This window comes from Myripristis murdjan, chromosome 17 (assembly GCF_902150065.1).
Source record: "Myripristis murdjan chromosome 17, fMyrMur1.1, whole genome shotgun sequence".
Taxonomy (NCBI): Eukaryota; Metazoa; Chordata; class Actinopteri; order Holocentriformes; family Holocentridae; genus Myripristis; species Myripristis murdjan.
Genome location: NC_043996.1, coordinates 8,359,862 through 8,376,464, shown reverse-complemented (window position 1 = coordinate 8,376,464; position 16,603 = coordinate 8,359,862). Strand labels below are relative to the sequence as shown.

Here is a 16,603-nt window from a genome sequence, read left to right as displayed (position 1 = left end):
CGACTTTCAACGATAAATATCTCAGAATGTTCAAATGTTGTCTGTGCTTTTTAATCATGACCAACCATTTAGCAAATGAAATCAATGTTTGAGAATCATTTACAAAAAAAATAACATAGTAGATAATAAGTCATTTTCATGTCATTATTCATCCTCTGGCTCCATAATAATCTATTAGCATGTTATGCATTCATGATGACTAATTGATCGATTTATGATAACCAAGTTATTATTAATTCTTTGGATGTCATTATTTTCATGATGTGGACCAGTTATGACTCATGGATCCCAAAGCATGACTTATGAGGGCATTTACTTATGACTGATGATTTAATTTTTTAGGATCTGTTTTTTCCACTGTTAGCAAAATTGGTGAATTATCATTACTGAATCATTTCTAAATGATGAATGCCTATTCAGTCAGAAATAAATGCACAAAAATAAGAAAAGGATAACTTAACAGTATATATTACATTTTAACGGTCAGGCTTAGAATAGAACAGAACAGAATAGAACAGGATAAAATGTGAGTGTGTGTGCGTTTGAAAGTGTGTGCACGCATGTATGCCAGCATGCATTGGCACGTGTGCATGTGCATGTCTATGTGTGAGCCATATGTGCCAGTGAGGTCTTAATAAATTTTCTTGGTGTGTGCAAATGTCCTTTTGAACACCATTTGAAAACTAAAACACACACTGAGAATAAAAAAGGTAACATAAATGATATAGTTTGATGCAGGGCAGCCAACTAAAGCTATTCAGTGGAAGGGAAAACAGGAATATGGTATGTGCATGCAAACGTCTTATACAGCCACAGGGTACCTTGAGCCAAACTGAATGTTCCAGGTCATTATATGTGTTGGACTCGGCTGTACAGGGGAACCAGGCATCAGCGGGGGGCCTCTCACTCACCTCCAGGTGCTGGGACCTGCACAACTTGAGCACAGAAGAGGGGAAATATTGAACAGTAACTATAGAATAAATAATACAAGATGATATCTGGCAGTCTATACTCAGAGGCCATTTTATAGGTACACCTGAGCAGTTCTGTGTACAGGCTGTTTTTTGCCTTAGAGCCTGGTCTCCAGAAAATCTGTAAAATGAGTTGAATGCCTTTGAAATGCAAATAGTGTCTATAAGTTACAAGTTATGCAGAAGAGAAATATTGCATGTTTCCCCACCACCAAAGGTACTCTACCTGACAGAATCACAAATAATAATAAGCAGTAACTTGATACTGAAAAAAATTACTGGAAGGTAGGCATGTGAAGGTCTCTTTCGATGGAGGTATAATTGCCTGTAAAGGGTTTAACCAATGTTTTAGTAGCTTACACCCTAGTTTAGGGGTATAAACTTATCCAAAGCTGTTTTAACCATTTGCTGAACTTTTTACATGAGTAAATCCAATCCGTGGAACAGGAATACAACTGCATAATCTGTGATTGATTCAGCAAAGTGCCAGATTTTTTACAGGGATATTTTGATACTGTAGTGTAGACAGGTTGAGGAGGGCAGCCGTATTTAAGATGTTTTAACCTTTTGAAACCTAAGCAAATTCACTTTGTTTCTTTCAAGAACATGACGACAAAATTAGCAAATTAGCAAATTAGTAAAAAACACAAAAAAACAGAACATCAGTTATTATTTATTTATTTCATTTTTCGTTTAAATGCACGACAGGCCTTTCACAAGCTATTTAACTGAAAAAAAAATTACAAGACAACTATTTATATTGAATATATACATATATAAAAACAATAAACGGAACCTCTTAACCCTGTCTGTGTTCTTTGTACTCATGTTTTTTTTTATATATGATTTGATATCTATTCAAATGGCTAGTGACTGTATAAGTAATAAAAACCATAGTAAACTGTTCAGGAAGTAGGAGTGAAGTCTGCTTTCTACTTTGATGCCAGCACACTTTTGAAAGTATGACAGAACTTGGCATATCAGCCATTATGAACCTGAGAAGCCTTTTGTAGTTTCTGAAATTTTATGGGAGAGATCAGAGCTAAAAAAATGATTGATGTAGCTAAACTGCAAAAATTGAGGGCGCTATCGTATGATCAAAGTTGCTGTACTGTCAAAGAAAGCTCTGCCAAAAGTTGCTCCAAAGTTATGTCAGACTTTTGAGATGCTCCCAGCGCAGGTCAATGGTGGTTTTGCTTTTATAAATAGATGAAAATACAAAAAACAATGTTCAACAATGTACAACTACAAATATTTATAATTACATAATCCAACAAAGATACAGAAAAAATATTAAGATTTGTACAGCTGAGGGATTTTGTCTTCCCATCAATTTAAACTAACAGTCTGGCAGTATTGCCTTAAAGGCCGAATAAATTTTCCATTGTCAGGACCTCATGAAATATTAAAAATTGTAATTTTAAATTACAGCTGCAAAGCTGAGCCTGTGATCTTGTAAGGAATAAGCTGATAACCATAGCTCAGTCAGGACAGCTGATGCACAAAAGCTGCAAAACTCACATTTTGTAGAGAACAACTGGGTACCGCTGCCACCGCAAGATAACAGTGAATGGGTATGTGTCATGTAAAAGGCATGAATTTAGGATGTGCATATGTTAATTAGTTTGCACATGCTGCTCATCAGGTGAAGGATCCTGGAGCATGAGACTATGCCAAACACTGGCCTTCTTCATTAATATTCAAATTTATGCCAGATAAACTATCTCATCCAAGTCTCTGCAACTTCATCTTCACAAAATGGAACTTTTAATATGGATAATAATAATACTATAACATTACAGTAATATTATAATATAATAATAATAATAACAATAATAATAATAATAATAGTAATAATAACAACAACAAACTAAATGAATGAATGCATACTCAACAGGAATAATACAGGGGATGTGAGCACAGCAGAAAATGAATTTAAAGACCATACCAATCATTTTCATTTACTACAATTTCCCTACATTTGTCGCAACAAGCAGTTTGCAAATCATGCAGGGGTACTATAGATTTCACATCATTTAATCAACATCTCTCGCTTTCCAAATTAGAGTTTCTGGCTGAAACACCCACCTTATAAAAAAAAAAAAAAAAAAAAAAACAATATCTGAATCCGAATCTGAATAATGCTCTGCTCTTGAGTCAAACAAGGTCGTCTCCATTCATAAACCACAGAGCCGATAACTGGCTGTGGAAAGCAAACGTTTCCCCTGGCGGAGATCATTTCACTAAGCCCAAGTTCAAGTCATCAAAACACAACAGTGCTGCTGCTTTAAGGGAAACTAATGTGGACGACTTTATTGCAGTGATGAAATACTGGTGAGAAGAAAGTCTGAAGTCTCTGAAAATTCATTTTCATATCGTGGAGGAATGAGTGGAAACCAACGGTTGAATAAAAGGAAAGAAATTTATACTGCAGTTCTAAAATACAACTGCTTGCTTTGGGAAAAGAATAGCAGAAACGTAAACTATTATATGAGCATTCTACAGATATAAGGCTAAACATGCAGAATCACTGGTATGGTCCTTTAATTAATATTTACCATGGACGCTAATGACCGCTAGCGTCTACAAGATACGCTAGCTAGTGCGCAACGGAGCTTTTCCCAGCCATTTTGACCTGAAATATCGGGACAAACACGGGTGTCACTAATGACTCAGTTCCAATTAGGTTTATTGAACAGAACCCTAATTAATAATATCATTAACACCTGTGTTTACTCAGCTAGTTCATGTCATGCTTGCAACAGTGATGGTCAGTGTTGTAATGTAACGAAGTACAAATACTTCGTTACTGTACTTAAGTAGAATTTTCACATATCTGTACTTTACTTCGTTATTTATATTTCTGACAACTTTTACTTTTACTCCACTACATTTCCGAAATAAAATGTGTACTTTTACTCCGATACATTTCTCTTAACCATCTTCGTTACTCGTTACTACAAAATAAAAGTTGAGTTGGTGACGTAATTCCTGTTTGTTATCATTTCAACCGCGGCCGCAAAGTGCGAAGAAAAAGCTCCGCCACCGGACACAGTAAGTAACCCGGCTGCTCATATATGAATCTCCGCAGGCTTTCTGTGTTTTTTCGGCAGTATCTTTCTGTTTTTTGAGCATTCGTTGAAAGACACGGTGACATATTTTAAGCCATTTTCGTCGTGGCGAATGCTGAAGGAGTCGGGCTTTAATTTGCGGTTGCCCTCATTCGCCCTGCGTCCCAAATGAAGCTGCACGTCAAACCAGACTTGAGAGACAAGCCCCCAAGGTGTGTCTGAACTTCGTGCCTGAAAGTGCTTCATCTTCCTGCAGTCTGCCTCGGTTATGGCTTGGTGGTGGGAAGATTTGTCACGTCCTTCTCGGCGGAGTTTCTTTACCACACCGGCGAAAACATTGTTGCTGGTGGTGAATTCAGCGTCTTTTAACAGACACCAAGCAGCTCCTCCAACCACTCATCCAGGCTCAGGCCACCCAGCAAATCAAAATTCACCACAAAGTCTGACATTTTGTTTACAAAAGTCTTTAAACAAATGTGACCTAACGAGTAAGTTGAGCACAGAGTAGTTGATTGCTAGGCAACGCTATGTCCGTTTACACTGGCGCAGGGATATTTTGTGCTGCGGTCTACCAGTGGGTTACACTGATTTTACAACGGCATGGAACGCGGCTCAGCCAATCACATTTAAGGATGGGAAGCACCCGTTTTATAATTTCAAATAATAACTCGCTCTCATGACAGTTGTTGTCAGTTGCCAAGTTCAAACAGGAAGGTTGAGAGACAGAGAGAGCTATTGATGGTGACAGAAGAAACAGTAATGTTAAAAAGTTGAAGCTTTTTTCTCCTGTACCCAGGTTGCTTTTACTGTAAGGAAGCCACAATAAATTCATTATCAAAATTCTAACCGCTCACTTTGTTTAAATACTTTTACTTTTACTTCTAATACTTAAGTACAGAAAATTTCAGAAAATTACTTTTGATACTTAAGTACAGTAAATGTCAGGTACTTTAAGACTTTTACTCAAGTAATATTCTAAAAGGTGACTTTGACTTCTTCCAAAGCCATTTTCTGGTAAAATACTTTTACTCAAGTATCGCTTTCAAGTACTTTATACAAGACTGGTGATGGTTAGCTGTCTGGATATGAAGGTTTGCTAGCTAACAACCCGCTCCCAGTGGAGAACAGCACAGAAACTCACCACAGGTCTCAGCTCTGTTCAAACAGCAGTTTTACGTTTCGAAATGCACCCCGCCGCTGACAGGTGTTGTTGTCCAGGTGGGCTACATTACCTTAAAGAAGCTGTGCGTGTGCTCTGCGGGTCATGGTCCATACCTTGGCGAGAGACGGCTCCCCGGTGGCGGCGTGTGCGGGGCATCGGCTGGCGTCCTGGTGGGAGGCCCTGGCAGTCGACGCCCACTGGTCTGTGTAGCCCAGCGGCGTGAAGTAACCACAGTCCTGAACGCTGGAGCCCCGCTCAAACTCCTCACACACACCATCACCGTCAAACACATAACACTGACTGGGCTCACCTTGGGAGATGGAGAGGAGAAGGAGAGAATAGATTTAGTGAAGAACTGAAAGTCTGGTTTCCTTATCTGGCACGATATACACGCAACCCCCACTGGTAAATTTCCATCCAAACCACATACTATTAGATTGTGAATGAGCTCAACCAAAAAAAAAAAAAAAAAAAAGGATTCAGTATTTGTGTTGGCTCACTACTAGCTGTCAACTTATCTGCCTATCTGAATATCTGGCTATCTCTGCTGTCAACAGCCTGTAAAATGGTAACGACTGAACTTTGACTTCATTTGTAAAATTAAACATTACACCAAAAGAGCTCAGTATGAAACCTGGCTAAGCTCCGAGATCAGCAATGGATATCTCAAAATCACCAATTACAGCTGCATTATGCGCTGCAAGGAAGCCTTTTTGAAAGGGCATGTTTTTAAGGATGTCAATGGCACCACTTGTGTAAATTTCTCATTGATATATCGCTGTGAAATCAGTAATGAAAATGCATTCCAATGCTAGAAGAAAAAAATAAGTCCCAAAGAGCTGCATTTTGCTTTCATTGTCTCTGGTACAATTTTTGCAGTTTATTGTCATATCTCAAGGATTCCTTTCTGGTACACTGGCAGGTGACACAAAAGCAATCAATGCAGCAGAAACAAAATGAAACCTGCCAATAGAAGCAGCTCACAAGGATTTAGCACCAGAGTAATAAGATGTTATTTATTGCAACACCTTTTGGTAAAATTCTGCACATGGCATTTTCAACAAGCCCAGATATGAGCTTTCATTGGGTTCAGAGTAAAATGATACTGAAGGAGCGGAGAGGAGAGGGGAGGAGAGGAGGTAAATAAGGATTACTGTCATGAGTACACTTTTAAATGCTATTGCATAAGACCTGTCTAATATTTCAAGGCCTTTACAAGCACATAGATGGTAAGGTTTGTGAATCATCTGGGGCTCATAGGTGCTTATACTGGCAAATCATCTGTATGCTCTGTCTGCATGGACTGTGCTGGATTCCTTGTAAAAACAAGCACTTATCATCTCTCACAATTTATAATCAGTGGAAATAGAGAACATGGCACCTCCTCCATAGACCGAGATTAAATCAAATTTTGAATAACAATGCTAGCCTAATTTTGAGTAATACTGAGCAGTGTACCTTACCTCCCATCATTTTCATAACAGTGTGACATGTAATTAATATGACTTGTCAACAGTTTGTAATTTTTCACCCGTTCAAATACTTAGTTATTCCTTCGGGTAACCTGGCTTGAATTTAAGTGCTGTCTACGCTAACAATTTTGCCATAATAAGAAATCACAGATGTGGTACGAACATTTTTAAGGTCACAGCTTAACAACATGACAGTGTTTTGCAGTTTTGTATTTTCTTTTCTTGCTTTATATTTGACAGCATAATTAAACCACTTGTCTGTCTGTCGGGCAAGATAAATCAAGCACATTTCATATAGTTTAAACAGTTCATTCCTTTCTCAAATGCATTTCTTTGGCCAGATTTTGTTTCATTTATGGGAATGGGGGATCTGGTAGTCTAATGTTTAGATAATTTATTAATGTACTCCTGTAACTGTGGTGAAAAAAATACGCTGTGTAACATGTTACAATGTAAACAACATTTTCAGATCATAATTACATTTTTCTAGTTATCATGACATACAAACTTAATAACATACCATCACCATGAACATTGAGACATGGCGAGGTTCTGTTGTTAAGTATGTATGTGTATGTGTACCCTAAGAAGGGTTTTAAAATGTTATAATGAGATAAGTTGGTGTGTTGTTATAACGAGAAAAGTTTATTATTATAACATGATACATTTTTATATCATAATAAGGAGAAAAGATGTCATTATACTGTGAAAATATCTGCATAAAATTAAAACCACTATTATAACATGAAAAAAATCTCATTATAACATGATGCTCACCTTTTCTTTTTTGGCATAAACAAACAAATTCAAATGGCAAATTCTGAAGAAATGAGCCTCTGATAGTGCTTAATTTGCCGCTAAGGTTAATCGAAATTGTTGCTTGGTTTTTACTCAAGTCTGTACCCTTTGCTTTTAGTCTGGATGATTCTGGGATTTTCTGAGCTATTTCTGAGCAACTGACTAAGAAATGTGCTGGGAAATTGTGTGAATGGGTGAAATATGCCATGACATTAAAAAGCGTGCAGACCACTTAAGTAATAGCAATTATTTCCAAGTTAACAATAGCGCCCGGAGGGAGAAAGCTGTGCTAACATCCTTGCTGTGACGCAGTTGCGGACCAAAGCCATGAGCAATGAATAGTGTAAGGGTTACGTTGATAGTAATGCAGTGCAACAGTTCAACACACAAAGAGCGGAAAGCAAAAACTGAACAAAAAGCTTGTAATGCAGCAACTGTTCATAAAAAGCGCCGAAAACATCAAAGACTTCAGAAGTTTGGCCTAATTAACGCCTGGACACCTGCAGAAGTCAGACAGACAGATTAGTCAGTGATGTTCAACTGGCTTCAATTAGTCAATGGAAATATGGTTCTGATAAAAAGCAAATTAAGCCGAGACAATTGAACACCATATTGTCATCCCAAGTTCATTTGGCATCGCTGCACTGAATGAATTATGCGCCAAACACACCTGTGAAAAAGATTAAATCTTTAATCATTCCAAGTCTTGTATTTATTGTTCTTCACAAAAGTGGACTGATTGACAAACTTTGACTGCACTGTTAAGAGCACCTGCATTTGAGGGTGTGTTTGCCTAAGCCATACTGTTTAATGTAATGTAATTAAAAAAAAAAAAAAAAAATTGTATCAATAACAGCCTAAGAAAGAAGCACCACTCCAGAAACAGTGCAGCATGTTGTTGACTTGTCTATGATAAAACGACCATGAGGGTAAAAGTAGATCAGTCACGTTCAGATAACCCATACACTTGACTATGGCAGTAAGGCTCCATTTAGCAGCATATTGTTTGGCTACCAAACATATATTTAAGGACTAAAGAAGATCATATAAAGCAGGAACCCAAATAAGAAAGCAAGGGCAGGCCAATTCAGCATAGTGGGAGTTAACTGTGTCAGGCAACTGCGGCAAGAAAACCCAAACAAATATTCTGTCTATGACTAAGAAGTCCAACTGAATAATTACTTTTAAGTGTTGCAATTTGTAAAAACCTGTTTTTGCCAAATTGTTTTCCTCGCTAGTCATCATGCCTTTTATTGTAAAACAAGAGATGTAATAGCTTCAGTCACGGCATGGCTGGCCTTGTGGAGGAAGGGGGGATCGGCCTTTGCTTTCTTCCCCCCTGACAAAACAGATTGACTGGCTGATGGAAATTTCAGCCATGCAACAAGCACTCTTAATCCTTATCCTTACCACACATTCAATAACAACTAACAAGCTGAGAGTGAAAATAATGCACAGCCTAAAAAGAGACAGCCTTTTTAAAAACTGACTCAACTCTACTGATCTGCGACATTCCCTGAAATCAACTTCAACAGTATCTCAGAATCTTATGGAATATTTGTAAAATGGCCAAAAAAGCAAGTTGCATATCATAAAAGCCATATTGCTTCTACTTAGTTCATGGCGACTGAGGAACTTTTGGGCGAGCATTCCGTTGCACGGCGGATGAATTTAAAGGCAGTGCAGGAACACCACATACCACAACAGTGGGGCTGATTTCTCATGTCATTGTGGGTAATGCCTGCCCTCATCCGGCCTAAATCTCTCAATGAGAAACAGAGACTCATGGAGACACATGGATGTGGTAGGCCTAACAGGCCTGCATTGTGTATAAAACTATTAGGACAAACGTCACAGTATAATGTAATACTGACTGTGTGTGTGTATGTCTGTGTGCATGTGAATGAGTGTGTGTGCGTGCATCCACAAGTTATTGCATGTGTGAACAGTTGATGACTGTGACAAATTTAACGACTCCTTCCCATCCTTAGCGACACTAAGTATAACGCAAGCATTGATGTTGACAAGGGCCGTGTTTTCAACCCTCTGCTTTATAACGCCCTTTCCTTCTGGGTTCACTCTGCCACATTGCACTGAGGAACTTCTTGACCTAATATTATGGTCAAAAAACACATGTTGACACAGGCAGAGTCTTCAACCCTCTGCTTACAATTGACTGTTTTGGGTTGACTCCCTTCCACATTGTGTTGTGAGGCTTCTGTTGTGGCCTGTCTGCATGCTTTAGACTGGGCGAGGGTGCAGACACCAAAGTATTGTTGTCCTGTGGTGGAATCAAAAACTATCGGGGCACTCTCTGTGGCTTCTTTGTTTGTCTTTTGCCATGTTATGCTCCATGTTTGTGATACTTCTTACTGCCTTTTTAACCACCTGGCCCAGGGGTAACCAAGCAAGGCCCTGGTCTCATGGGTTTTTATGAAATTGACTGCACTGTGTGGTGATTCTCTGCAAAGAATTTTGATAGTTGCTGTACAGCCCTTGACTGAACAGCTGGACAGGGATGCCAACATAAACTTCCCCTATCCTGCATCTATCCAGGATCACCTCAGCATTAATACTAGAATCTATGGCACGTTGCCTGCATAATATGCGTTAAGACAGCATGAAATAGCACCTGCAGATGGTTATGACTTTAAGGCTGAGGACAGGGAAGTCTTTCTGCAACAGCTGAATGTTTCGCATCCACCGAGCTGTTTTCTGACAACCAAAATCATCACTATGACTCATATTACATGAGTTACTTCATTATTATTGATCTTACCATAAATCTCTGGTTGTTTATCCCTAGTTCGAAGCAGCGATTCTTGCCCAAAGTTTACCAAAACTAGCCTGGTGAAAGCCTAACCACAGTTGTTCTTTCCTAATTCTAAGCTTCTTGTTGGGGAAACAGGGAAACGTGGCCAAGAATGGACAAGAAATAATGAAAATACCCTTAGCATGATTTGATTCTGGCATTCAGCACACAAGGTGGCCTCCAACCACTTAACTATGGGGTCATTGTACAACTGTTGTCAGAAGCAAAGGTTTTTACAGCTGGCTATGATCTACCTCACTAGGGAGGGCTGGCTGACTGTTGCAGATGTGTTTTTGATAATAAAAAACTTATTACTTACTTTAGATAAAGCATATTAAATCAAATAAAACATGGCAACAGTGTCTGAGTCACAACTGTTCTTGTGTAGTCCATAACCACCACACGATTCTTGATAAAAATCAATAGACCTCATTTATCAATATCCCCCGGCCGGTATTGATTGCTTAAAACGCTACGAGGGCCAAAAGTTATTTAATAAAAGAAACATGCCTGACATATGTTTTGAGACTGCAGTGTATTTTACTGCTGAAATGTGTTTCCCTGCTGTTTCTTTGCCAGCCCTGTGTCACTATGTTTTAACATTTCTTAACAAACTAGTGATCGACCAAACCAAAACTTTAATTTATACCCATATGTTCATCTGTTTCCCCTTATGTTCTGTGATGTTCCATTAATTGTTCCTTAAATCAGTTCTAGCCAGAAGCTCTTATGTCTGGAGAATTAAATTTGATTTGCTTGATTGTTTTTTTAATGCTGCTGCCTGCTCAATTGGGAAATGTTCTATGCCGTGCTTTTTTTTGCTGGTATCAAAATGTTTCAAGGAAAGTGTGAGGTTGGTGGGCCTGATCCTGAAAGATCGGCATTTCCAAGGGCCACCTCTGCCTCAGTTCCCATGCGGAGCAATCTGCTGCATGTGTTCTGAGCCCGAGACAGATCGTAGGCCCTGTCGCTCGCCACATAGGACTGAACTGGACTCACCATTACAGTTGAAGCCTGTCTCCTTATGGCATTTCTTCGAGCAGCCATCGCCGTCCAGCAGATTACTGTCATCACACTCTTCTGTCCTACAGGGAGAGGATCATCGTGATCATTTCCCTCACCATCCCCATCATCATCATTTCATTGTCAACACTATCGTTGTCATAATCATCACCACGGCTCATGTAAATATATCCGCTATAGGGTACAGACCCCTGTATGAGGCCGTCTCCGCAGTAGGCTTGTCCATGGGTGTAGAGGAGAGGGGGGGAGAGATTGCTGAGGAGACCGTCTGCTTCCACCTGGATCAGGTACTGGTACTGGACCCCTTTCTTTACAGAGCTAGAACACAAGCCAACAAGACACCTTAGAACAGAATAGAATAGAATAGAATAGAATAGAATAGAACAGAATAGAATAGCATAGAATAGAATAGAACAGAATTAGGGGGTGCGGTGGGGGGGCTGTCAAAATGAAAGAGATCATGTAAAGCCATAGCCGAGTCCAAAGTAAAAGACTTCAGTGATGTTCATCTAACTTTTGATTAGGCAACTCGGGCAGTTACGCTCCCACCACCACTTGGAAATTTTTCAATTTCAAAAGACAAAACTTTGTAAAGTAGAATACGTCATCGTGTCAATGGGTCAGCAGTTAATTCCAGAGGGGAATATCTCCACACCTATTTGGTGCACCACCATGAGTTTTGTGGCAATATTCATGTTGCACAGAGGATGAAATCTGTCAAATTTGGTGACCCAAAGTAATAGCATCTGAAAAAATAAAATTTGGAAAGCAAGTCCAGTAACGTCCAGCCAGTTTTTACCTCCTGAGTGGTAAAAAATCTCACCCACACTTGTTTCTAAAAATACATACACATGATTTATGGATATGAGACAAGTCCATTGAACTTTACAAAAAGGGATCACTGTATTTTAAGATGCATATAGATAAATTTTTTCTCATCTTTCATTCATTAATTGTGTCAAAGAAATTTGAAAATTTTGAAAAAGCGTAGCCAAGTGAGGGGATTGAAATAATGAGTTCAAAATACTACTGTGAACTGCTGACAACATTAATGAAAAGCAAACGCCGCTGGGCCAGTAACATTAGTGGTGCAGCAGAAGTTAATAATGACTGTTTTGTTGTTCTGTCTGTGGGGACTGATTTTCGTGATGTACAGCCAAGTTGAGAGTTGTGTTTCTTGGTTTTGAAATAATGTCCTCAAGTTTCTGTCTTATCCCAGAGAAATGGTTAACTTCAGGTGTCACCGGAGAAAAGTGGCTGTCTGAAGTGGAAAACTCTATGTTCTCCTGGGATAACCTGATAACTACCTAGATATTTGCCTCAATCAAGGTAATGCCAGATATGAATTTGCAAAATTTAATCTTCAAATGATCATCCTAGTGTGTAGCTTACACCTTTGGTTGTATTTTTTATTTTGTCTAAGATAATGGTCCAAGTCTTTCGTTATTTTGGGTCAGCTGGCAGTTGACGCAAACTTACCATGTGTCTTTTACAGCCTGATGTGCAACATGGCACACAGCAGTTTGTTTCAGTCATTCTGCTAAACAGGTCCTGAGTTCTGAGCCCAGCATGTTTAACCCCCTATCAGCCCCATGATGTATAATGGTGTTTATACAATGGCATAAAGTTAAGTAGGGTAATTATTGTACTCTGTCTCAGGTATCTGCAGAGTGCTTATAACCGCAAAACACAAAACGTATACCTGACATAACTTGTTTGTGTTGACATGGCATTGTACAAGCACCGATAGTTACTGTTTGGCACCATGGAGCTCATTTTGTGTTGGCAGCCAGATGGCCAAAATGATATTATTAAATCCAAACAAAATGCATGTGTCTTCGTTTAAAGGGGAAATAAGCAAGATTTTTTTTCCACCCCATAGCACAAAATGGCTATAATATATTGGTGATGGGTGATAACTACCACTGACTCAACAATTATTTCAACAGGTGCTGCGCTTTCAAAAGCAATTTCTGGTCCTCATATGCTATTTGGAACAAATGCTCCCACTGGGATTTCATGACACACGCAAATCAGCATCACAAGTCATTTTGTAAATAAATGCTAACAAGCCTTGTTCTCAAGCCAAATGACAAAGCAGTATTATTATTCCAGTGTCTTGCATGGCAATATACTGTATTACCTATTAAATGGACGTTTATGTTGATTCTATTGAATCTCTAATTAGGTTGCATACTCGTCTCCAGCAGAGCAGCGAGCATGTAAAGAGTAGATCTTGTTTTCACTATTGCTTACAGTGGTAACCTTGCAGTATCTAGATCGACTGACCTCAAAGCGCCACAGCAGGAAGTCTGAGTAACAATACCTTGGCTCCAGTGTCGGGACTATTGATCTGTTTTGGTGGGCTGTGCCTATAATAAGAGTCTCCTCCTTATTTTCCCAGCACAGATCTACTGCATCTTTTTCCGGCTTATGACAAAGTTAGCCAAGAGGAGCACACATCGGTCAGTCTCTGAGGTATGTCGGGTTTCTCCAGACCCTACATATTACCTTCATTAATAATGGATCAGACAAGGAAGTGGAGAACCGAAAGAGAAAAAAACAAAAACACTGATAACCTCTCTCTTATGTTTTCTCATTCTCCCCTCTTTGTATCTCCGTCTACATTACCGCATTTATCTGCGCTGTATCTGTATCTATATTTGTCTTTATTTTCCTCCCTTCCAATCTATCACAATAGCGCCCTCCCTCTCTCCTCTCTCAGGCCTCTCATTATTTTGTGTTCACGGTGTTGAGGTTTAGGACATTTTAATATCTTCTTCCCACAGTCCCTTCCTCACGCCTTCCCTCTATGCCAACCCAATCCCTTTGAGGCTGCCATAATAGGAATAAATCGACGTTAGCTGGAAAGGGGGGTCCGGGTAACAAATGCAGCACTAAATATTTTCCCATTTTTCAACACTTGAATAAAAATCTTCGGGAAAAAAATATACGTAACACTTAAAGCAAAGACAAACTTGGCCAAAACTAAACTTGGATACAAATGCGTGTAATCTTGCCACTGCTGAGTATTGTCTGTTTACTGACAGTCCATGAGGGAAAAAAACAGTGCTCAGAGATGACCATGGGATATTAGCGTGCAAATGTAAAAAACAAGACAAGGCGAGACAAGTTGAGGTTACTTATCCCGTAACTTCAGCTCTCTGACAACATGTGTGAGTGAGTGTGGTGTCTCCCAATGGGAAACACTCAGCGTTATCCTCAGAAGCCTCTAAAGTCATGAAGTTTAAGTTGAGGCGCCACCTTCCCTAACCTAGGTTTCTAAGATTCCCAAGGTTACCAAAAATGCTAAATACATCCTGCTGTACTACAGGGAAGTGATGCACAAGCCATGTCGATATTTCTGTTTGACGTAATGCTGCAGCCATAAAACGATGCCATCTGGGTTTGAATTTATCACTCAATATAGGCGTGATGTAGCAGTGACAGAATATGTTATCAGAGAACCAGGATTATGGGGTTCATAACTTCAAGTTCTCTTTCAAAATTTGTTTTGGCGTGTCACTATGGGGATATACTGAGCTGGTGAATCATATCAATCGCCCCCATAATCCAGTGGGAGATAGGTGTACCCATATAAGGCTTAGCCCATGACACAAAAAATATAGGTGCAATATGCTCACTTAACCTAACTCAGGGTAGGGCATGTTTTAATTTAAAGGACCATTTGGGTTGATCACTGGTGAGCAATCTCAAGATACTGATTTCGTTTTTACTTTCAATTCACAGTGCAGCCCGACTCCCAACCTGCCCGTATTTCCCTCCTCACCTTCCCTCCTTACTTGTGACAGGGTTCGTAGTTACCGTGTGTTAACTGCGGTGAGGTTTCAGCAGGAGGAAACGGCGGAGGACTGGCTCCAAGCAGACACTGGTGTTTATGGCCTGCTGCTCACATTTGGTTTATATTCAAAAAAAAAAAAAAAAAAAAAAACCCTGCCTCTACTTGCTTTGCCTCACCTCTCCTGTGCTTTCCTCCCCTCCTGCCGCTTCTTACCCTGTCCCTCCCTCATCTCCTCTTTTTCCCTTCTCTCAAACTCTGCTCTCTTGTCCCTGACGCAACCTCCTCTCCTCTCTTCTCCTCATTTCTTCTCCCCATATATCTCCTCTCCTGCCTCTCTCTCATGTCTCTGTCCTTGTCTATACCTTTTCTAATTCTTCTCTTTCATCTTTTCATCTCATTGTCCCCCCTTCTCTGTCTTCCTCTCCCTTCTCCTCCAAGCTCTTTGCTCTAAAATGCTCTCTCCTCTCTTCTCCTCACATCAACCCCTCTCTGCCCTCCTCAGCCCCACATAACTCAATTCCCACTGGTTCTTACATCTTTTTGCACTTAGACACAGCTTGTGTAACTTACGAGACGTGTTCCCTGAAAAATAAACTGTTTTTGAAGCTGTGTCCACCTAACATCCGCCCTGCTCTGTAAAACAGCAACAGCTTCTCAGAGCTCCAGCGTGCCACAACATTTGAAATCAATAACAAATAGCTTCTAATCATGTGAAACAACTGTCATATTCTGGCAAAATCTTATCAGCTTTTGTGCAAAGGTTTTATTAAAAAAAAAACATGAGAATAATTTGGAGTAATTTTAGGGAGGGTTGCTATTTGGAGAGATAAAAAAAAAAAAAAAAAAATTACTGGCTTGTGGCCTCGCATGTGGATTCCGGTAATCATTTGGACACCCTTTTCCACAATACAGGACAGGATACATACTGGTTCAACTTAGCCCTGAAACTTCAGAAAGCTTTTGATTGAGTATATGGTTGTTGAAACAGATTTGGATCAGTAGCCACAGCTCGGCAGCACCATGTTGAAAACATTTGGGTTCTGAGCTTTTCAAACAGAACCAGACCCAAACACTTGTGAGTGACGGATCACTGTGGATTAACAGATCTATGGATACACACGTGCATGCACACACACACACACACTCACACAAACACACACAAACACATATGCTCACACATACAAAGGTAGATTGTGGAGTGTGAACTCCATGACAGCCATAAATAAAACTTTGATCCTGAGGCTTATTTGCCTCAGAGCCACTGACGTCTAATCAGTCAGTTTGTCTGTGTGTGTGTGTGTGTGTGTGTGTGTGTGTGTGTGTGTGTGTGTGTGTGTGTGTGTGCCTTGCTGTTGGCAGAGCCTCCGAGTTATAAATATTCATCCACACGTGAGAGAAGACCTGACCAGGAAGTTGCCTGAGGGTATTTTAGGGTGATTCCAACACTGCACACCTGTCAGTTCACATTACGCCTGGTGTGTAACAACCTGCA

At 39.8% G+C, this 16,603-nt stretch overlaps 1 protein-coding gene across 1 annotated transcript in view; it reads right to left on the bottom strand.

Annotated features, from left to right (window-relative positions):
• pappa2 (pappalysin 2) overlaps positions 1-16,603 on the bottom strand; it is a 96,774-nt gene that overhangs the window by 43,008 nt on the left and 37,163 nt on the right. Inside the window, exons 12-15 of the mRNA XM_030073611.1 lie at positions 11,499-11,627; positions 11,286-11,371; positions 5,318-5,514; positions 822-935 (exon numbers count right to left, since the gene is read on the bottom strand). Of these exons, the coding sequence (XP_029929471.1) occupies positions 822-935; positions 5,318-5,514; positions 11,286-11,371; positions 11,499-11,627 (526 nt within the window). The remainder of the gene's footprint in view (positions 1-821; positions 936-5,317; positions 5,515-11,285; positions 11,372-11,498; positions 11,628-16,603) is intronic.